General features: G+C 43.8%; 1 protein-coding gene across 11 annotated transcripts in view; it reads left to right on the top strand.

Annotated features, from left to right (window-relative positions):
• Positions 1–22,544, top strand: part of LOC140680233 (E3 ubiquitin-protein ligase NEDD4-like) — an 85,396-nt gene that overhangs the window by 31,895 nt on the left and 30,957 nt on the right. For 5 of the 11 annotated variants that reach the window (XM_072923050.1, XM_072923049.1, XM_072923048.1 and 2 more), the window contains 3 exons: positions 2,576–2,657; positions 6,149–6,187; positions 7,544–7,597. In XM_072923050.1, the coding sequence (XP_072779151.1) occupies positions 2,576–2,657; positions 6,149–6,187; positions 7,544–7,597 (175 nt within the window). The other 6 variants (XM_072923047.1, XM_072923046.1, XM_072923045.1 and 3 more) reach the window with 4 other exon arrangements.

Raw genomic sequence — 22,544 nt, 5'->3', positions numbered from 1 at the left:
ATGGTCTCTTTAGGTTTTGGCGTGTCTTGTTTGGATAGATGAGATTTGGTGCTTTTAATCATTTTTGATTTTGTAGCAAGGAGCATTTTAGATAGGTGTTCAACTCCTCATCATCTCCGGTCACTGGTATGATGGTGACCAGGCTCATTTCTCTTTTAAATACTACTTGGTCCTTTGAAATTTTTGTTGCCCTAAATGTAAGTTTATTATCACTGCGGTACAGCCAGGCACCTCTTGGGCACGGCGGGTCAGTCAGTCTGTCGTGTCACTGTAAAGTTCCCTCAGTGTTTCTACTGCTGCTTTGACATGTAGTGTCTGTTCTCTGGGCTCCTAATTACTTTGTTTTGCTGCTGTAGTTATATTCTTAATTGGGGTTCTGCCTTCTTCCATTCTTTGCCCATTCTCTGATTGTTCAAATACAATGTGTGCTCCACAGGAAGTCACAGCTGGTGTGTTATTTTCCTCTGTACTTGTTTCATTTCCCTGGTAGCTGTATGGATCGCAGGAGCACCGGCTGCGTTACCTGCGGGGCAGCCACAGAGCAGGATCCAGACAACTGGGGCTCTACAGACCCCTGCGTTTCACCTGGAGCTGCTCAGTTAGTGGCACTTGCAAACTAGACTGTTCATTTGGTTGTTGGAATCTGAGCTTGATGCTAAGTAATACGTTTCTTAAAAGCTTTACAATGCTTTTTATTTATTGGCTTTTAAACATAAGAATTTTAATACTAATCAGGTGCATTCTGGTCACTGAGAGCTCCTGTAACTGCAGTGTGAACAATTGTCAGACTCTGTGGATGACCTCTGTGTTCCCCATGGCCTGTTGGGGCTGGGAAGGGACCTCTGTATCCTTCATGGCCCATTGCCTTCAACTGGAACCCCTTCTGTGCTGTGTTTCCGTTAAGCTCTGTGCAGAGCTGCTCTGCCGCTGGGGGTGGGCAACCTGGGGTGCAGAGCAAGTGGCCGTGGTGCAGGGCTGTGTGAGACAGTTCCACCTGGGGCAGTGTCAGCTTTCCTTGGTCTCCAGTCTCCCTCCAGCTACATGTTCATTCTAGGTAAACAAACGCAGGTAAGTAAACAGTTTCAGTTATCCAATCATTTGGGTAAACTCCAGCGTCACCTTCAGGACCAGGACCTTGGCTGCACAGTCAGTCTGACTTACACTGTCCCACTTTTACAGCAGGCAGAGATGTCAGTAGTCTGTTCAGTAAAGGCAAAATTTCCTTACTGAAATTTGTAATAAACTTGATTATTCTCCTGTTGTTTAAAACAGAAATAGATTTTAAAAATAATCTTTGCCACTTTGCCACAGTCTTCATTTTCTCTAGGCAGAAGATTCATCCAGGGTATTTTAGCACTAGAAAATTGCAGTATGTCTAAGGGTTCCTGAAAAGAGCATTGCCCAAGTATGTATCGATAACCCAAATCTGGGAGGATAATTGTAATATTAGCAGGGTACATCAGGCAATTCAAAGTAGCACCAGCATTTCTTTATAATCACAATGATGCTTTGCTTGCTTCTAAACCTTGGTGCTTAATGCTAAACTTAATTGCAGATTAAGTAGATACATTTATGTGCATCTACTGATAGGAATCCAACAAGATGTCTTGTATATTCTTGTTTCCACCTTTGTGGCATTTTATATTCAATACATGGAACATCCGGTATAATGAACACGCAAGCGCTGATTGTTCTGTAGTGGTAGTGTCACAAAATAGTTCCTTAAATTCAAAAAGTATCAGCATTTGAATGACATGGTTGGTAAATCTGAGTGCATGGTGGTGTTGTGTCTCTTCTTGATGCTTTCAAGAAACCTTGGGTCATCATCCAGCAGAGTGTGCTGCAGCCTTGAGAGGGAAGCACCAGAGCAGGTCAGGGTCCTGGCTTTACTCAGGCACCCATTCCCCCTTCAAGCAGAGACTCTGCTTGGGTTCTGCCTCCTGGTACTGTACCTGTGTGAAATTCATCTGTTCCTGCAGGATGCTTTTTCTCCCAGTTTAGAGCACAGAACCATGGAATGGTTGCGTTGGAAGGGGCTTTAAAGACCATCCAGTTCCACCCTCTGCTGTGGGCAGGAGCAGCTTCTACTAGAGCAGGTTGCTCTCTGCCCTGTCTGAATCAGTGCTGATACTGTGCAGCTCAGTTTTATGGTTCAAAACAATTATAACCACTGCTTCAAAGCTATTCCTGTTGCACTTCCTGTCAGCCTCCAGGGGTTAGGTGCAGCCGGTCTCTCCCAAACCCCATGGCTCCCATTTTTCCCTGCCTGCTTTTAATGGAGTGCCACAGGCATACTTGTGGGCAGGAGCTGTGTGGGAGCAGGCAGTTCTTGTCCCCAGCAGGGACAGAGCTGCAGGGAATGATTTCTACTGTTATGGGCAGGGTTGAACTGAGCACATTCAAACATTCATTTCAATGTGTCAGTAGCTTACTAGAGTTCTGAGCTTTCCCTGAAGAGAATTCCACTAGGAGTGTTTGGAGGTGCTGTTGTTACCCAGTTAAATGAAAATTTTCTTCTGCAATGTTCTTTGGCTATACAACTGTAATCCATTAAATCTGATGTCTTTTTTTGCAGTGACCCGTATGTGAAACTTTCCTTGTATGTAGCAGATGAGAACAGAGAACTTGCTCTTGTGCAGACAAAAACTATCAAAAAGGTACGTACAAGCTCTTTCTAATTCCTGCCTTTGGAAGGATTAAGAACACTGGAACACAATTGTATAACATAACGCAGCACTAATTAAAATCATTACATACATGTCTAGCAACTGGATAATGTGGTTGTCTCCTAACCAAAATCTGGGAACAAGTGCCTGCACCTGAGTGTGTCTGGCCTGGAGACAGCACCTAATGTTGCATATTGTTCACTAAAGCTTGGCTGCACCACTCACAGATTCTTTTTTCAAATTCATATTTCAGTTGAAGACACGGCTGAAATAAAGGACTGAGAAATTCTGCTTTAATTATCATTTATCTGACTTTTAGCAAAAATGATAGTTGTGTTCAGAATTTCAATTTTCAAAATATTTTCATAATGTGGGAATTTAAAACAACTGGATGACAGAAGATATGCTGTAAGAAAATCTTGGGATTTCTTACATTTTTAATTAGAACCAAAATTGAGTTTTATTTAATTTTTCAATTTTAGTTCATGCAAACAAAATTCCACCAGGGGATAATTGTCATTACCAGTAGCCTAAGATTTTGTAAGGATATTATTTTTTATTTTACTGGTATTGGTAAGAGAGGAAAGTATTCCTTACTGGTATTGGCAGAGAGGAAAGTAGTCATAAGCTGTATGAAAAGTAAGTGGAAATAATGATTTGTTGTTTTTTAATGGAGATATTTAGAACCAACAGGAATTCACTTGAAATCATGGCTGCAAAACAGAATAGTGGGGAGAATTTTGTTATTGAAAACACGAACTGGAATGACACGGTTCTAAAATCAGGACATCGGGTGATACGAGAAAGCCAGCATGGAATCCTAGTGGTGTGGAAGATCCAAGCAGAACTTGTTCCAGAACCAGGGCATGTTTGATGTGGAAAAGGAATTTTTCAAAGACTTCCTGGTTAGCCATTATTGCTTTTCGTTCCCAGGACTGCACCTGCCTTTCTTCACTGTCAATTGAAGCCCAGACATTCTCAGTCATTTCTGTAATAGTGGTATTAACTCATATGTTGGAAAGTTCTAGTTGGTAATTTCTGCTTTGAATTGTTAAATTTCATCTCAAGGCAGAGTTCTCCCTGAGCAAGTTGCAATCATCTCTCTCTTTTGTAAATAGAGAGATGATTGCATCATTACCTTATCTCAAATTTAAATTAAAATCATTTAAAAAATACCCAAGTACAGTCAATCTGAGGAATGACTGACTGGCAGTTACCTCCTTCAGCTCTGTAACTGTGTCTAACCTTTCACAAGTTTCTCATTTTTCTCCTCAAATGTTCCTCATTTGAATGGGTAACTTTGTGCAGCACTGCCTTGCAGGAGTGCTTCTTGGATGGCAGAAGGAACTCCCCTTTTCGTTCTCCTTTCCGTGTCCTGTGCCGTTGTCTGATCTGTACCCTACTGCACATCTGGACTGTGCTTCTGGAAGTGCTTCATTACAGCCAAAAGGGTTAAATTAAATGCACATTGTTTTCTTACTCTGAAAAAATAAAGTTACCAGAAGAATGTCAGCTTCATATGGCATGATCTACTTAGGTTAAATTTCCCAGATTTTTTTGTTTCAATTTATCTCCCTCCATAGGTTAATCCAGCTGTAAGGTTTGATTAATGCTTTGTACTTCGTTTTGGAGCTGTATTTGGAATGCCCTGCTGGAAAGGTTCTCTCTGAAGTAGGGAAAGCTGGATTTGCTGTTTGCTGGCTTTGATCCTGTAATGTGGTCAGTGTGTTCTTTAAATACCTGCTGGAATTTAAAAGTTCACATGAAGATTATCCAGTTTCTTCAATTTCTTCACCTTGACTGCGCTGAGCTCTGAAGACCTTCTACCTTTCCCATATGGAATATTAAAAATAGTTTTCCATCTCTGAGAATGCCCAGTCTCCCCATTGAGCTCCAGTGTGCAGGAGCATCACTTCTCTCCATGTCTTCCTTTTCTGTGTATGATTGAATGAAAACCCTTTTTTGAATACTCGAGGAAGGTCTAGCTCAGCTTGACTCCTGGCAGTCCTTTATGTGTGCTGCACTTGCCCTTTTTAGGATGTAGCTCTTTGAGGTTGAGTTTTTGTTACTGTTTCCTTGCTCACGTCCTGTATGGAGCTATTCCTGCAATCTCTTCTTCTTTGCTGGCACTCAGATAAGTTTGCGCTTTCTGACTCTGCCCACTACGAGTGGGACCTGTAAAGGTGGAACAGTTTTCCAAGTGAGTTACCAGGCATTTAGCAAAGACTCTGCTGCCTCATCCATCAGATTTCCCTGAACTGTGTGGTTAAGCAGCATTCGGAATTAATGGATTATCAAGTGGGCAGTAGTGCCCTCAAAACCCGTGTTAAGCCAGTGCTTTGTTTCGTAAATTGTACGTACCCTCTCTTGGCAACAGCAATAGCATTTGATTAATACAAGTGTTTAAAAGGTAACTTTTCCTTAATGTAATGTAAATTTTCCTTACTGCTTCATTTTATTTTTTACTGAATACATTGTGCTCCTTCAGGGAAAAAAGCTGAAAGTTTCTCTGCTTCCACAAGCCAATCCCTGCTCTTCCATCATTGATTCACCCGCCCTTTACAGTGGTCTTTTCCTTCAAGGAGTACTTCCTGCTCTGCCATGAGGTCTTCTATTCCCGTTTTGTAGTGAGATGCAGTGTAGTCAGCTCCCATATCCTGCCTGTGAGGAATCTATTGGATCTATAGCAAGGAGTAAGAAAAACAGCCAAGATTCCCCTTCTCTGCTAGAACAGAATTGTCGTGGGTGTAAAGCCAATTTTTCCTGTCAGCTCTGCCCGTAGATCTCTGCTGTGTGAGAGCATGAGGGAATGATTTGGCATGAGCACAAAAACATTGGGCGTATTGTCCAATTGTTTTTATACTTACTCAAGCTTGGATTGTCCAAATTACTGTTTGTACTTCTCATCTCTTTTGTGTCAATTAGGTCATGTTTGAGCTCACTTCAGCTGGCAATATATATGGACGTTTATTCTGTGCATTTTAGTCAGGTTGTTAAAATTAAAATCCTTGGGCTGGGAGAACATTGGAAGAGTATCTTACCTATTCCAAGGAATAACCTTTTCTTTTGGTTTTACTTTTGGTTTTTTTGGGGTGTTTGTTTTGGTTTTTTTTTTTATTTTTCTGTTTATTTCACAGTATAAATCTGAGAATATTCTTGGAGCCCTAAAGTTGCTTTTGTGATTAAAAAATACTTTTTTTCTCATCTGGGTTTAAATGAATCTTGAGAATGAAATGTTCTTCAGATTTTATTTCTATAGGTTCCCAATGATTTGTCTTTTAATCATCAAATTCTATTTATATTTAATGTCTATTTTAGGGTCATCTGACTCAAATAGCCTCCCACATTTGGTTTACTCAATAGAGAATCTCTAGATGGCAATGTATTTTTCAATTTCTTTTATTACATGCTTTTCTTTCTCTTTTGTTTCCCTAGAAAACTGTCACTTGCATTAGATGTAAATATTGTTATTTTTTTTACAGACGCTGAACCCTAAATGGAATGAAGAGTTTTACTTCAGAGTAAGTTACTCTTTATTTGTGGTCATTATTAGAACATGTACAGCTAATGTTATTTTCTATTTGTTTATCAAATAGATGGTACAGCTAATGTTATTTTCTATTTGTTTATATGTTTACTCCAAAGACCTGCTTGCCCTGATGTACTTGCTGTTGTGTTTGTGAGGGGATGGCATGCTCAGCAGGAATTGGCTGCAGGTTCCTTAGAAATTGTTTCCCAACTTGCAATTATATAATTGTGAAGGGCAGTCACTTTGCTACTCGGTTGCATACAATGTTCTTCCAAGGAATAGTTGACTTGTGACTTGTAGTGCAGATGTAGCTTTGAAAAAAGCGGGTCAGGTAGAATTTCAGGGGTTTCAAACATTACCCTCGAGCAGTGCCTGAGGGCTGGTGTGGCAGATGGGAGCTCTGGGACAGCAGTGCCACCAGTGGAATGTTCCATGCACAGGCCTCACTGTCGTGGGGAGTGCTTACTGGGACACTGCACCAAACAGCTTTTCTGGGGTTTGCAGCTGAGTAATACAGATCATAAGTCTTAGGAAAAGGGAGTACACAACCCTGCTGCAAAACCTCTGGTGTAGTTCACAAATGCTCTGTTAAAACATCTTGAGTGTCCTCAGCAATAATGGGACCTGTAAAGTAATTTAGACCCTATTTTGTGTGTCACAGTTCTCTGATTTTCTCAAAACTGGGAAGTCCATCTCCATCCCACAGAATTGTGGTATACTAGTTCTAAATTTTCTTAATTAAATATGCTGGTTGTAGTAACCCAGCTTGCAAAGCTTTTCTGAAAAAATATATCAACTGGATCAAATGCTATAAAACTTGCTTAATAGCAGCTGTTTTGTCTTTCTGACGAAGCTCTTTTTATGTTTGATTTTGCCCTTTTAAACGTTGGCAGTCTTTCTGCTTCAGTTTAAGTAAATAATTTTCTGGAGGTATATTTGGTGTTTTCAGGTGTTGGGGAAATTTCTGCTGGTTGTTCCAAGGATGTGAGTAATAAATGGGCTAGAGATGATGAGCAATGGACAGTCAGAAACATATCTGAAGGTGAAATTGTGAAGGAAATGCAGCAAAATTCTTGCTCCTCATAAATCAGTCAGTCAGGGAGCCTTGATATTGTGTCCAGCCTGGGACTGGGGTCCTCTGCCAGGGGAATGCAGGTAAAAGCTTTCATGTCAACTGCCATGCTCTTCCCAGTTGCAGTAAGGTTCTGGTGCTCCAGTTCAAGTAAAGATTTACATCAGACCTGTTAGTCCTGTCCTGTTTACATTGATTTGATTGCTGCCTGAGCTAGTACCCAGATTGTTATTGTCCAGCTACTGAACTTGCAGTGACATTTGGATTTTCTCACAGGTAAACCCAACCAACCATCGGCTGCTGTTCGAGGTGTTTGATGAAAACAGACTGGTGAGTGCTTGTCTTGGTTATGTTATGCTAATCACAAGGCTCTGTGTGCCACAGCTGATAGAAATACAACACAGCTTGAAGGTTTCTTCAGATGGTTGTTTCAGTGAGCGTGCCAAGAAACACAAATAGAGGTGTAAAAACCATTTGAGTCTGGGACTGAAAGGGCACTAAAGTAGTGCCCTTCTGAGTCAGACCAAGATGGTCCTCCTCACCCTCACTCTGTCCTTCTGCAGGCCTCTCCACTTCAAACCAATAAAGTCCTGACCTTTTCAGTTGCTGATAAAGCAATTGCTTTATCATTTTAGTGTCCCTTTCCAGTCCTTTAATGCTTCTGCATCTTGCTTGGGGAGGTGGTTACCAGAGCTGCACCTTGTGCGCACAGTGCATGCGTGAAGGTTTAAGGTCATGGCAAAATGGTGGGTTTCATCTCTGCCTCACAGCGCTCACATGTTGTTAGTGGTTTAGTCTTTCCCTGTGTTTGGCTGATGCAGTAGCTTTCCAGGAGAAGGCTTTCACCATCGGACTGCTGCTAGCTTCTGGAATAGTTTTGATCCGTGGGAAAAGTGTCAGTGTCCCTCTGTACATCTGGGGTTAAACGTGCCAGCGCAGTGGCACACTGATGCATGGCTCTTGGGGGTTTGCCTTTTGAACATTGTAACACCATCTCTGTTCATGAGATCAGGAATTAACATTTTCTGGGCTGGAGAAACTTGTTTGCTTTCTGAAGATAAAGACAGTGTAAAAGCATCTGTCTCCAACAAATAGGTTCTTCTATCTTCCTCATAAATAAAGAGCAAAGGAAACCACAGAAGCTGTAATCTGGGGAGAAAAAGGACTTGGCAGCTGGATGACTGGATCTTTTGTCAGGAAGAAGTAAATTGGTGAACCGGTGGCACTGTGCCTCTACAGGGACTGACCAGGAGCATAATTATTTGTATATAATGATTATAATGACCACTTGCACTATTCAAACTTCCATGTGCCATTGGAATGCAAAGGTGCCACAGGAACAGGGGAGGTTCTATGCATTGACAGCTGGGAAATTACAGGTTTGGGATACTTATTTCAGACATACTGCTTTGGATTTTCGAGTTTGGGTGTGCAGTACCGGCCTTACCATGGCAGTTTCAGCGCTTTTTATTGTTGAACCAATTTGTGTGTATTCTCCTTCTGTTCTGCCTCCGAAGTCAGTCTGTCTTTGGGCTTGGAACCTCCTGGCCAAAGCAGCACCTGGGGTTGGGAAGCATGGCTTTCCTTGCAGGAGGTCTATGGCAAGCTGACTGCTTTGGGGGGTTTGGAATAGCAAGTTTCTATCAGGTTGTGTTTATAGAATGAGGAGACGCTGAACTGATTCTTTTGGCTTTACTCTCACATACTTATTGTCAATATTTAAATGGCTTTTTTGGAAGGACTTTCTTTCTTCTTCTTGTTCCCAGATTACCAAAGCACACTCTGTCTCTGCAGGTGTCTTTGCCTTTCTCTTACCCAATCTCAACAGAGTAAATGTGATGCAGCCTCCTTTCGGATGCAGAGACAGTGTTATTGAGTAACATGCTTTAGCTGAAAAATAAGATAAAATAATACCAACACCTGTGCTTCTACGATGCAGTGTCCAGGACCATTGCTGTGTGGAAGCTGTTCACATTTTTGTTGCGTTTCATAATCCACATAAAAAATTGTGGGATTGTGCTGGTTGCTGGCAGTTTGATCAGTTTGAGCTGCCATTGCTCTTGGGATTGGTAATTTTTTGGCTTTCGAAAGCAAGCTGCTTGTAAGCAGAGTTCAGATGTCTCAGCAGAGGACTGACCCGTCACATACAGGTTTTCAGAGCTGTTGACAACATTCAGGCTTTCTAGTTCTCGCAGGGAGCAGCTGTCCAGGCCCTGAGATGGAGCTGCCTTCTGGTTAACCAGAGTTTTTCTGGTATGTGCTAAGAAGTGCGAGTGCCCTCAGGGCACGGAGTATCTTTGTTGTAGCAGAGCTGATTTAAGGTGGTTGGTGCACGTTCTAGTGTACCCTGTCTGCCTGTCCTTCTCCTGAGCTCTTCTGGCTCTCAGAGTGTAACTGTACTCTGTGCTGGCAGTGCCACGCGTGGTGGCATTGCTGACTCCCTCGCTGGAGGCCAGCCAGGAGCAGGCAGTTCTGTGCAGGGGCTGGGACAAATCAGTGCAAACAGACATGCAACACCCAGCTCTGCTTTTCCCTCACCTGTACTGCCTGGCAAATCTGGAAAAGGAGCTTTCTGACTTGCTGTCCTGCACGTTTCTACTGGTTTTACTGTGTGAGAGATCTTTGCCATATGTATGATTGCTTTGTTGGTAATTTGTAGTTGCTCAAAGGGAACTGCAGGTTATATTGCTGCTGGGGCTTTTTAAAGGCAAAAGTTTGTTGCTTAATTTTGTTATGAGCACGGTTAAAATTTTAAGTGTAACCATGTTGTATTTATTCCTGTTCTGCCATGACAGCCCAGAGCTGTAACACACTAAAATGTTATGCTTGAAAGAATTTTCCTCATTTGCATGTGGTGTTGATTTAAACTTTTAACACAAAATGGAAGTGTTTTGTTGTAGTTAGATTTTTCTGCAAGTGCTTTCTCCAAGTGTGCCCTGCGAATCTGATGTGGTTTAGATTTATAGCAGTGCTGAGTGTATTCGCTGCCTCAGTCAGCTGTGAGAGCTCTCCCTCTGGGGCCGCTCCTCCCTGATGGAAAAGGAGCAGCTGGGAAGGTGCTGTTTCAGGCTCTTGCTGGCATTAAAAAAAAAAAAAAAAAAAGGAAAAAACAAACTCCTCACACACTTACATTGGAGAGGGGGAACCAGGCCACGTGACTCCCACCATCCTACCCTATGTCACCGTGTGTGTAGGAGCGCTGACTGCTCCTGCCCAATCATGCCTGGAATGCTGCTTGCCACTTGGGCTATTTCTGCTATCTGTCGCTCCCAGGGCTGCAGTGCTAACCGACTGGCAGATGGGACACTTTTTCTTGGAGTTTATGTCTTTGGTTTTTAACTTCTGGCAGTGCCTGAATTGTTGCCGTTCTCCCTCTCCTTTTCTTCTCTCTGTAAAATCATGGCCCATCGGCTGCGGTTTCATTTTGGCTCTGGGAGAAGCAACACAGCCCCCGAATCGGAGATCCTTGCCCGGGAGAGAGAAGATGACTTTTTCATGGCATTCCACACCTTGCCAAGAAGAAGCAGCCCTCACGCGTTCTCGCGGCACGGACCGGATTACAGTGGCGATGGAGATTTGCACGAAGTGGGCTCCTTGAAAAGGAGCACATCCATGTTTATCCCGCAGCTGCTGAACGGCATCGACGCGCGCCCCACCAGGAGCTCGTCCATGCAGATCTCGCTCCAGCGCAAAGCTGCCGACGGCTGCGCCGATGAGTGCGCGGCCCCGGAACCTCCGGAGGAGACGCTGCCCTGGAAATTCTCAGACTTCAGGGAGCGTTATGCATCCCCTGTTGAAAAGCGCTCTTCTCTGAGCGCTCTGCAGGTGACTCCTGAAGGTTCTTCACCCGGGCTGACGGAAGAGTTGGGGCCGCAGACAGATGGAACTGTTTGCTGTAACCGTAGAATGTTCTGTAGTACTAATCCGCAGAGCGAGGAGGCTCTGCTAACTGCCCAACGGCAAGAAGCAAGTGAAGCGGCTTCAGGTGTAAACATAAGTGGTGTGAGGATTCAGCATCGCGCCTCAAGTGCAGAGGTGCCTCAAGTTACTCTACTTCCCTTTGGTCCTGACACTCCAAATAGCACTCCCACCTCAGAGCCCCGGCGCTGGTCCTTGCAGCATGTGCCAGATCTGTCAGCAAATTCAGGGAAAAAGTTCTTTGTTCTCCAGTTACAGCAGCCACCGACAAGCAGTACGGGCGCAGAAGGTGGAGGTAACTTTGGCTTTACCGGAACAAAAGGGGACAGATTGGTCAGGTACCCTCGGATACGGCTGGAAAGGAGTACTTCCTACCCTGTCCAGCCACCAGCAGAAGGAATTAGCCCCACAGGTGATGGGCTGAATTCAGAGCTGCCTGGAAACAGCAGGAACAGGGCAGAAATACCTAGAAGCGATTCAGTAGAGCGGATGCCTCAAGGGCAGGGATGCTTGTTTAAAATCAGACCAGATCAAAACATGAGGCAGCAGCACTTCAGGATTCTTGTCACGCGTGGGCCAGAAGAACAAAGTCAAGCTGTTGGTAAGGAGGGTCGTGGCAGCCCTGGTCCTACGGCAGCCGGCACCGCAGTAAGTATGATGGGCGTGCTGTGCTGGTAAAACACAGATTGCCTTACAAAGGCTGCCACACTGGAGCCAACTGCAGCACTTCCATTGTTAGTGCTGGAATGTTCTACGTTTCATTGGAGCAGGCCACAAATCGTCTTTATTTCTAATCTAATGTAACTTTGCTCTTTGATATGATTGCATCCAGTGTAATATTTTCAGCTCTTACTGTCACATGTTTCTTAATTCACGCTAATTCCAGCTGTTACGTCAGCTGGAAAGATTTTTTTTAAAATCAGAGCATTCAAATAGCAAATTAAATGTTCTTGTTAGTTTAGTTGGCTGAGACCTTGCTGCGTAGAGAGCTCTTCGTGCACTCTGGTCTTAAAAACAAATACTTTGGCACTTTCTAAGTGTAACGGACACACGTGGACCTCTGCACACTTCTAAAATGTGCATTGTAATGAAATAGTTGTTAAGACTCTGGGAATCTTAGGGTAACTTTAATCAAAGTACTGGCTTAGTTAAGGTACCAAGAAGTCTGGGAAAAAAATAATATTTATTAGTAATTTCTTATACTAATCTTCTAGTAATTTTTCTTTCTTCCTTCTGGAAGTGAAAAACATGTCATGCCTTTTGTATGCTGCAAGTCCTGATCCAAGTCCAAGTGCAAGTGGTTTGACACAACTCAGTAAACAGTCTGTTTGGATTTGCCTTGATTTGGTGTTAGGATGGCAAAATTAATCTTCTGGCTTTGCTTTGTTACAGCAGGCGAGGATTGATGGCTGATGTTTTTCAGCCACTTTTCCAAAGCCTAAAGTAGGAGCTAAACTGAAGGGTTTAGATTAGTCATTTGCTTAAATTGCTTTGCTGTGCAATCCAACACGGCCCACTCAAGTTCCCAGCTCAGGGATGCTCTATTTAGCATTGCGAGCTCTGGCTCCAGCTGTGGCACGGTCGCTGAGGAGTTTTCAGGCTCCATGGCTCCTGTGCTCTCAGACTCTGAAATGCAGCACAGGGACAGCTGCTCCCTGCAGCAAGGCCAGGGGTGACTCTGCAGCTTTCCCATGGAAAAGCTTATGGACTTGGTGTTTTTCCAACCTTCTTTGGAGCTCTTGAAAGCGTGAAATAGAAAGAAATCCCTTCCTGGTACAGGTTTGGTTCCAGGACACATAAAGGAGCAGAAAAAACGTATGTCTTATTTTCCCTTTCTTCTTTGTTATCCCTTGCTCCATTCCAAGATCTGCTGTTCATGAAGACCCACTGCAGCCAGTTTTCTAAGTAGCTGTGGGGTGTCAGACCTAGCACAGAGGCAGAAGAGGTTTGCAGGAATGTGCTCTGGGGTCTGTGCAACAGTTCTCATTTTCCTAAAGGATCTCCTCTCAAAGTCCCTGTTTTCATCCCCCCTGTAGTAACAATTCCCACCCCAAAGACACGCTTCAGTGTTCCCAGAGGAGAATGAGGAAATCTGTTCCTCTGTGCTCTTGGTTTGAGTTACCGTGAGGAATGGATTGAGGCAGCTGTGCAGCATGGCAGGCACAGAGGTGCCCAGCCCACATGGCACTGCATCCTGCAGGGCAGAAACTCTCAAAGGAAAAGAACTAACTGAAACTTAAGCCTTTTTTGTGGTGTTTCTCATCTTTGTAGTAAATCCCGAAATACTGTGGGTAGAGGTGATGGGCTGGGCAGGATGCCATGGGAAGTGTGGGGGATGGAAGAGTTTTGGTGCGAGTTTTGTTGCATTTTTGACCACAGAACATTATTTGTTAAGGTGCCATTTTTAATCTGTCCCACAGAAGTTTGTTTGGAAGATCTGTGATGTGAGTAAGGGAGTGCCTGAAATATCTGATCTCTTGAGCTGAGGGGAGAGGTTGCCATGGTTTATAGTTGATAGTGTGAAAGAAAAATAATTGTGGTGTGTCCCAGTGCAAGAAGTTTATGTGTATGTGATTGATATAGGGCCTGGGCCGGGGTTGGGAGCAGCAGCTGCTGCAGCCTGATTTATCTCAGAGCAAACATCCGAGCGGGCGTCTGCAGTCCTGCTGCTCCGAGTGGTTGTGACCTTTCAAATATCTGCTCTTCTAGACAAGTGCTTTGGGGCAAGCAGGATGTCTTTCATTACCAGATAGAGTAAAATGTTAAGTAAAGGCTGAGCTCATGTCAAGCTGGGATGGCTACCTGGACTCTTAGCTGGCATTTCTAGGAAATAAGTCATGTGGCCTTAGCTGGAGGTTTAAATGGTTCAGATGAATAGTGCTGTGAATTTCCTGGCTCTCCCCTTGCTCTGCAAGGAGTGCAGATGGCCATCTGGAAAACCTCAGCTCTCTGCAGATAAGGACTTTGTTGACAGCTGCAGGTAGAGGATGATGAATTCCATTCCTTGGGTCTCTGGCTTTTCTGTTAAGGACAAAATCAGCTCTTCTCAACAGGAAATCACTTGCCCTCCTTAATTCTCGTGTCCATCAGCTTGCAGGCCTGTTCTGAAGTGCTCTGGCTGCTGGGGAAGGGGCAGGTGGGCACACTCAAACCTGAGCAGAGCAGGAGCTGGTTTTCAAGGTGGGAAGTACCGAGGACCTGAATAAATTTTCCTTTTTTTCTTCTCCCCCTGTGGGGAGAGAATTCATGGCAAGTACTGTAAATTAGCTTGCAGAATTAAGAAACCCATATGTAACTTTTAGTCAAGTTTTCAGAGAGTCAAGAATCACCAGTGCTGTCTTTTTACCTCATCCCTCCACATTCGCAGAGCTCCCTGGGATTCTGAATTTTGTGTGAATTTCTTTTTCCCCTTGAAAACTGTATCTGTTGCTACTTCCCTGTGAAGAAACCAGAATAAAACGTGGAGCAGCAGAGATGGAAATAGTATCACTTTTTAAAATAGCAGTAATAAACTCTTTGCTCCTGCATGGAAAATCTGTATGTGAGTTTAGTTACACAGAAATCTCTGAAGTGGAGAATTTATAATGGAAATGCTGACACGGGTTTAACGCTGCAGGTGCCAGCCTGCCTTGGTGCAGATCTGGCCACAGAAAATTGCAGATAAGAAAGCAGAGGGTGTTGATTGCTTTTTGTGATGTTCAGCTGGTTTTCTATTTGAGAAAAGCTGTCAAGTAATGATGAGTTTCTGAATGTGCATGTTTTGTACACGTAAACAGAACAGAAATTCTGCACGTGAACTGAAGTTTTTAGTTCAGCAGCTATTCCAAAGCCAAATCTATCCTGTTTACTTAGTTTACAGATTAAATCTCACTGTAAAATACATTACTGTATCTCTTCATCTGAAGTCCAGGATGAACACCAGGATGGCATTCGGAACTTCCAAAAATCAGCAGTTAGTACAGAAAAATAAATTAATTAATCATTAATTAACCTGGCATTATGACCAGCCAGGTGTTTGTCTCTGAAAGGAATGAAAAAATTAAAAGGGTGTGTGGGAGAAGCTTCCAGAGCTGAAGGCAAAGGAATGAGATGAGTTGTTCAAATAAAATGAAAATTGCACTTTGTGCTGTGGTGTGAGTCCAGAGCTGTCAGTGCTTTGTTGGAAAGCTGCCACTTCCCTTTCAGCCTGGGTTGGAAATAAAAACTTCCAGGATGTACTTTATGGATTATAGAAAATAATTTTTACAACTTTGCTATAAGGTGGGAGTTAAATCTTCAGTGAGAGAGAGGTTCAGCTCCGAATGCCCATGACCTGCCATGACTGTCAGCTTTGTCTCAAAAAAGCTGGAAAAAGGGGAGAGAAAGACCCAAAGGCTCTGAGCTGCAGAGGGAGCTTTGTGTGGGACAGAGCTGCAAGGACAGCCTGTGCTCCCCAGAGGCACTTCTGCTTGCATGGCAGCCATCAGGGGAGGGAGGAGACCTGCAGATCCATCTGCCTTTTCCTGCTGGTACCCCTTTGCAGAGGCAGGCTTTGCTGGTGCTGTGGCAGTGAGATGGTTAGGTACTGACTATCTGCTTACTTTGCTGAATTGCATTTGGCAGTATGCTGAGGATTTTCTCCTGATTCCAGGATGAGCAGTGCTGTAGGATTATTTTTCAGCAAGAGCCTCAAAGATGCTTTAAGACTAATCTTTGATCGTTAATTTTAGACAATAAATCTGATGCTGACTGTGATTGCTTCTATCTCTTACCATGTGTCCGTTGAATAGTTAGTCTCTCCTTGTTTCTGCCCTTTTTGCTCACCAGTCAGTCATGTGCAGTCACATATACAGCGTTAAAAAAGAACAAGTAAAATGAGAAATATTGGGAATTACACTGCAAGTAGTTTAAAACATAATTAATTATTAACTTGGATGTTATCCAGGGCCTAAGTATACTTCTGTGAGTCAGTTCTGTGCATAAAAATTGCATAATGAAATAAATTCTATTTCCATTTTTGAGCAGTTGCCTCGTCTCTGATGTGAGGCTGGATACCAGCAATTTCTGAAAGGGTTTAATAACACATGAAGTATGAAAAAGAGGTTTTCAGTAATCAGTTAATTAGTGGTGACATTATTTGAGGTCTATTACATGTTTTTAATTTACTGTGTAAAAATACCTGATTTTAACTGAGCAAATGAAATACTGTTTTGTTTTGTTGTTTGCAAATGTGGGGAATGACACGCTGGCTGAGTAGGGAAAACCTTCCAGGAAACATTGCACTGTGGGAACTGGTCTTAACAGATTCGTTTTGGTCTGATGTCATCATTTTTTAATATATTTTTGGCCTTGCAGCAGCACCCCAGTGCTAATGTCTTAGAGGAAAGCAAGCCGTACCTGCTTTATATTAGTGAGGGAAGTGAAATCAATCTACTCTTGCTCTTGCCATCCCCTCAGTAAGCCTCACAGTGTTTTTTCCTTAGGGAATTAACATTGCATTGTGCTGGGGTTTGGGTGTTTTGTTGTCCCTTTACAAAAGTTCAGTTCAAAAGAGGAGGGAAGAGAAGGGTTCCTGTAGGAGCTTTGGTTGCTGTCCCTGTCTAAGCTTGTAAATCCTGTGAATTCAGTGTAATTAACCAAGTGCTCACCTTTATGTAGGAATGTGAAATACTTCCCTTTCCCTTTGAATAGATGTATCTTTATTCCACTGCAGGACCAGATCTCTGTGAAATGTCTCAGTCCTATCGCCTGGCACTGCCCATAAGGCTGGGCAGGGGACAGCAGCCAGAGCGGGTGGGACAGTTCCCCATGCCCCCAGGTGCCGAGCTGGCTGTGCTGGCCAGTGTTTGTGTGCCAGCAGCGAGTTCCAGAGGGCCTCACTGGGCAGGTGACATCACTTGGGCTCCCTGTGCCAGGTGCAGCCAAAACAGATGTGGGAAGAGGAGGGAGGGAAGAATGCGGAGCCGCAACTTGGCAGGGCCAGCTCCATTCTCCACGGAGCTGATGTGGGAGTTGGCACCGTGTGTTCCCTTCCCAGCACAGGCAGGCTCCTGCAGAGGGTTCCTGGGAGCTTGGAGCTGGCCAGAACTCTTCCTTACCTTTTGTTCTGCTCCTAAATTGAATGGGGATTGGCAGTTCTGACCAGACATTTGCAGCCGATAGTGCTGGGCTTCTGGCTTTTCTGATTTTTGCTCTAATCGAATCATTGTGTAGAATTCCAGAATACAAACAAACGAAATTAAAAAATAAAGTGTGTAACAAACTTTTCAAGCTTTTTTCTGTGTTCTTGAAATTTCACCCAGAGAGTTCATATTGCCAACTACCCATTGGATGTTCAACTGACTGCAATTTAAATTACCCACCATAAAAAATCTGGCAGTAAATATTAGTGACTGATCCCCATGAACTAGTCAATATAATCTTGGCTCTCCTTTCTGTTACAAACAAATGTGTTGCTTGAAAATTGAGCAGGTGTGAAGGTTCTTGGTCTCAGCAAGGAAAAAGTGCTTGGACATGTGTAGGTGTAAATGATGATTAATTTACAGAAATTAGGTGTAGTTAATGTCCACTAATTAGCACATCAGTGGCCTAAGCATGGAGTACCTTACTGTTCCCTCTGGTCAGTGCACAGCTGTGTTTCCCCTCAAGATTCTGATTATTACCCAGTAGAACAGAGTCTCATGTCACAGAAGAGTGGCCTTTAGAACACTTACAGTGGATCTCGCTTTTTTCCATTACGTTAGGAAAATCATTAAAGCAAAAATATGATGTCACATATTGCCAGGCCTAATGCCTTCTTCAGTGTAAGTGCTGCTGGGATCAGCCAGTTGAAAGAATGTACTTAGTACCTTTGGAAAATTCAGGCTGAATAAATGTCAGCGTGCCTTCCCTGATTTCCATTCCAGCGATCTCATTTCCCTGCCTGCAGAGCCTTTCCATGACTTTGATTTCCCTGCCACCCATCTCTGTTGTTTAACCTCAGCCCCCATAGCTAAAGCACTGCATCATGATCCAGAAAAGCGTGGTGATGCTCCTGATGTAACAGAGCTGCACAAAGGTGCTGGCTGGGACTGCTGCTCCCAGTCATCCCTGGCAATCTACAGGGCACTCACACACTGTCATGGGGAGCAGAGTTTTCACAGCACTGCTGCAGTCTTGGGTGTCATTTTTAAACAAAAATGATCCTACGTTATTACTGAGGTGAACTTAAACTGCGCTTTTCTGGACTGTTGCTAATAAAGAGAGGGAGTTCAGCTCGGCACGCAGGGAGCCGTGACTTTGTCAGCTGGACACAGCCACCACGCTGGCACAGGAATCACAGCTCTATAAGTGTGAGCTGGTGTGCCCACAAGAGTTTCTGGGGCTTCTGGAGGGGTCACATAAACATTTGGTTCCAAATGTCCCTGCTTCTGTGAGCTTGGGTTGTCATGCTCAGCTTACGGTGGGGATTGTTGCAGGCATTTGAGGCTGCTCTGAGCTTTGGGAGTGGCTGATGTCCCAGTGCATGGTGTGGATAGGGGAGGGTGGAATGGTAGAAATGAGTGTCTGTGCTGGGGACTTTTGCTTCGCCATGAGTCATTTTATATTATTTTAGTGCTGCTTTGCAATGAGGAGTGTGCATATGAAGGAGAGCAAATTCAGGAATAGTGCTCGGTAATGAAGGATGTTACGTCAGTGTGATGGGTGTGATGGATGACTAAAATTTCATTGTTCTTCAAGACCACTTCTTTGCTGCAGAGTTCTTGAGTTGAGAATTATTCTCATTTGTATGAAGAATGCCAGTAAATTTGACCAGAATCATGGAAGAGCTGCAGAGAGAAGAATCATTAGATAGAAAATTTCCAAAGTGCAGGGTTTTGCTTATTCAGCAGGTCTGTGCAGAATATGTGCATGTTATGCCTCTGGAAGTGATGCACCCCAATCTCTCTATTTTTCAAGCTATTCATTAAAACATCAGTTCTATTTTTTGGCATATTTTGAGAGAGAATCTATAGATTTCTTTAGTTTTGTCTCTGTTCAGTTCCCACAGAAGTCACAGTCTGAACATTTGTTTTCTTTCTCAGCTGCCTTCCTCAAGTTGCAGGAGGAGGTGAAAGTGTTTTAAAAGGTAATGACCATTTTAACCTTCCTGTTAAAATCAGCTATCCTGCTACTCATCTTCCAGCTTGCTTGCAAGAGCTGGATACATTCTGCATCTCGAGCCCCAGTTGCTGCAGTTCTCCAGGATATATTAGAAGCATTGGAATAGCTTTAGGGGGAATATAAATCCCCCTAGCACAAGGAGACATTTCTACTCTAACAGTACTTGGCTTTTCTGAGGATTGTATTAACTGCTTTCTGCCAAGAAAGCACTTACACAGAAAAATTGGTCATGACAGATATATAGTAGAATCCAAAAGTCTGAATGTATTCAAAAATCTGAATTGCTGTTGATGTGAAAAAGAAACAGAGAAAGTAGGACATTCTCTGAGCAGAAGGAAAAGGTAGAATAAGTGGATTAGTGCAGAGGAGAGGAGAAGAAATGGTAGTGGAGACAGTGAGAGGTCTTTTGTTTGCACGTTTCCAGATGTCTGCAGCAAGACAGCATTAATGAACTATGTGCCAGCTAATTATACTCTCTTTGTTCTGCTCAGCGCTGTACAGCATAGCAGGGCTTCCCCAGCCTCCCTGGCCTGCTTGCCAGGATCTGCAGGAGCAGGTCCCAGCTCCAGGTGCCCCTCCCTGTGGGAATGCTCCTGCTGGGAGTCCCTGGTGTCAGGGGCATGAGGGGCAGCCGCATTCGCGCTGCTGGGGCAGGGGGTGCTGAGTGCTCTGGGCACCCTCCCGGGCAGCAGCAGTGCCAAGGATGAGGCTGAGCAGCTAGAGAATTTGGGGGACCTCTCTGCAAGTTCCAAGTAGTAAAAGGCAGCTGTTTGTGCTTTGGAGAGCCACTGCCCCCCTTCCTTGGAACAATCCTTCTGCTGTAAACTTGCCTTCGTTTCACTTGCTGGCTTCGCCAAGCTGGCCTCACATCTAGTTTCTCAACTCGAATGCCATTTGTTTTGAAATTCTGTACCTTTTGAATCCTCAGCTATCAAAGGTATGCAGGTGTTTGTGTTACACATGGCGTGCCACAGCTCTGCACGTACTTGATGTACTTTGCTGCTGCTTCATAAAACACACTTCTTTGCTCTTTTGAAGAGCAACAATTCCCAAACTTGGTATGAGAATTACTCTCTTGCATGATTTTCTGGCTCTGTAACTCCAGTAAGGAAGGTGGCTTGAGGGCTCTGAGCAAAGAGTTTCAGGCAGAGTTCTTTGGAAAACTGTTCTTGGCGCAGTGCCCTTCTCCTGCCATGGCAGAACGTGCAAGGAGTGGGCAGGGGAAGGGTGGCTTCCACTGGGCAGGGCTCTGTGCATGAAGTGCCGAGGTGGCACCTGCTGACATGTGGCTTCAGAGACATGAATGCTCTGGCCACATCAGCAGGGTCCCGGCTCTGTGCTGCTGCCCGAGGTGCAGCGGTGGGACTGCTATGGGAGTGCTCTTTAGGTGTCACAGGCTGCCGGTACGTGGATTGTAGAGGGCAGGTTTTTCTGTTACTCCACAGAGCAGGTTATTGTGCAGAATGTTTACAACTTAGTGGTGCTTACTGGCTATTGCAATGGGAATTTGAGCCCATTCCATTGTGCCTCATTGTTCTTTCTTGGGGAGTTACGATGAAGCTTCATAAGAAGATTGTTTAATTTTTGTTCTGAGAGGTTTTTTTCAATAACACCTTCATTTCTTACAGAACATAGGACAGAAGCTGTCCTAACACATTTATTTTGTTCTACACTTTCTACCTGTTCTTTCCTTCTGTACATTGGTTCTGTTCCTGTTTTCCACATCCTCTCACAGCTCAGGCCTGTTTTAAGTGTCTTGGGCATCAGCTCCTTCTTCCTGCCATTGCTACTCCTATACTTTGACCGCATTTGGTTTGTTCAGTGTCTAAGGAGGAATGGACTCCCATCTTTCCAGAGGCTCTTGGTAATGTAGGAGTGGTAATAACAGCAGGCATTGGCTCTGTCTATCACAGGTAAGTGAGAGCAAGGAGCAGCCTGGTGTTTGCAGCCTTCCTGTGTGTCACGCCTTTCACTACAATGGGCAGCTCAGTAGAAAGCCATTTTCCTGTAATGAACAGAACAAGGCTTAACTGCTTCTTTTTTCCCTGACATTATCTTGTTTTCTTGGCTTTTACTGGGTTTCAGGAGTATAGCAGATCTTGGCAGAGGTGCCTGGTGGTTTTTTTTATGTTTAAATAAGCAGTGGCAGTGCAACACAAATAATTCAGGATTTAAATAATTGGTGCTTATGTCTTGCGATTTGCTTAATCCGTTTAAGAACGGATCCAGTTGTGGTTGACCATGTGTGCCAGAAAGGAGACATTTCTGTCTCAGCTGTGCTGATTCTGGAGCACCACTGCCTCATGTGGGAAACTGCAGCTCAGAACATAATTCCTTAATCTCAGTTCTGGGTTGGCTTCCAGGAGCAGCCTGCGTGTTCCCTAGTTCTGTGTGTCCCAGGCGGAGAGCGAGGGATGTGTGGGACACTGGGAGCCTCGTGTAGCGCCTTGTCCTTCGCCGTGCCCAGTGCCTGGCGCTGGCACCGAGCGGGCAGTAATTGGGTCGTAAAATGAAAGCTGAGAGGGAAGGCACCAGGGAAAGTGTAATCTGACACTGCTGTATTGAGCTGCCTGGAGGAAAAGTCAGCGTTTGTTTACTCTGGTGGCAAGGAATAACAGGAGATCACTTTAGGAAATAACCTACCTGTGTAGCTCGTTCTACCTGCACTTACAGGTTTGGAATAGGAAAACCGCGCCCCCCCCCAAACTTAGGGGTTTTTTTCCGTGGTTACAGTGCAATATTCTTGATTATGAAAATACCAGTGAAAATATCAGAGCCAGATTGCAGAGATCCACTGCAAAAGTATAGTCAGTTGCCATTAAGAGCAAATGAAAAGTGAAATTTTAGGTATGCTTGGGAAGTGTTGCTGAAAATATTTTGCTTAGGAAGGAAATGGTGACAGTGGCAAGTGGCAAAATTTTTGAATGTTTATATAAATGAAGAGAGTTTCATTGCAGTTCAGAAAGAAAGAATGCTGAAATTTGCCAGCTAAGAATTTTAGTAGTCATATCATCAGATGATAGAGGAATATCATAAAAGCATCATTGTAGCTTTATTCATGAGAATGAAATCAGGGAGTTGATAAGCCTTACGTGTAGAGAGACATCCGTGATGGCTAATTAATACTTTAGGGTTTTAGTCAAGAGCAGTTAAATGTGCTTTGTTTCAAATAATAAAATTGTGGTTTGCTGCTAGTTTTTTGTTGTTTTTTTAATAATTAACAATACTTTAATGAACA

The sequence above is a fragment of the Taeniopygia guttata genome, chromosome W, assembly GCF_048771995.1.
Source record: "Taeniopygia guttata chromosome W, bTaeGut7.mat, whole genome shotgun sequence".
Lineage (NCBI taxonomy): Eukaryota > Metazoa > Chordata > Aves > Passeriformes > Estrildidae > Taeniopygia > Taeniopygia guttata.
The sequence above is the reverse complement of the archived record's forward strand: the minus strand, read 5'-3'. Positions and strand labels throughout refer to the sequence as shown.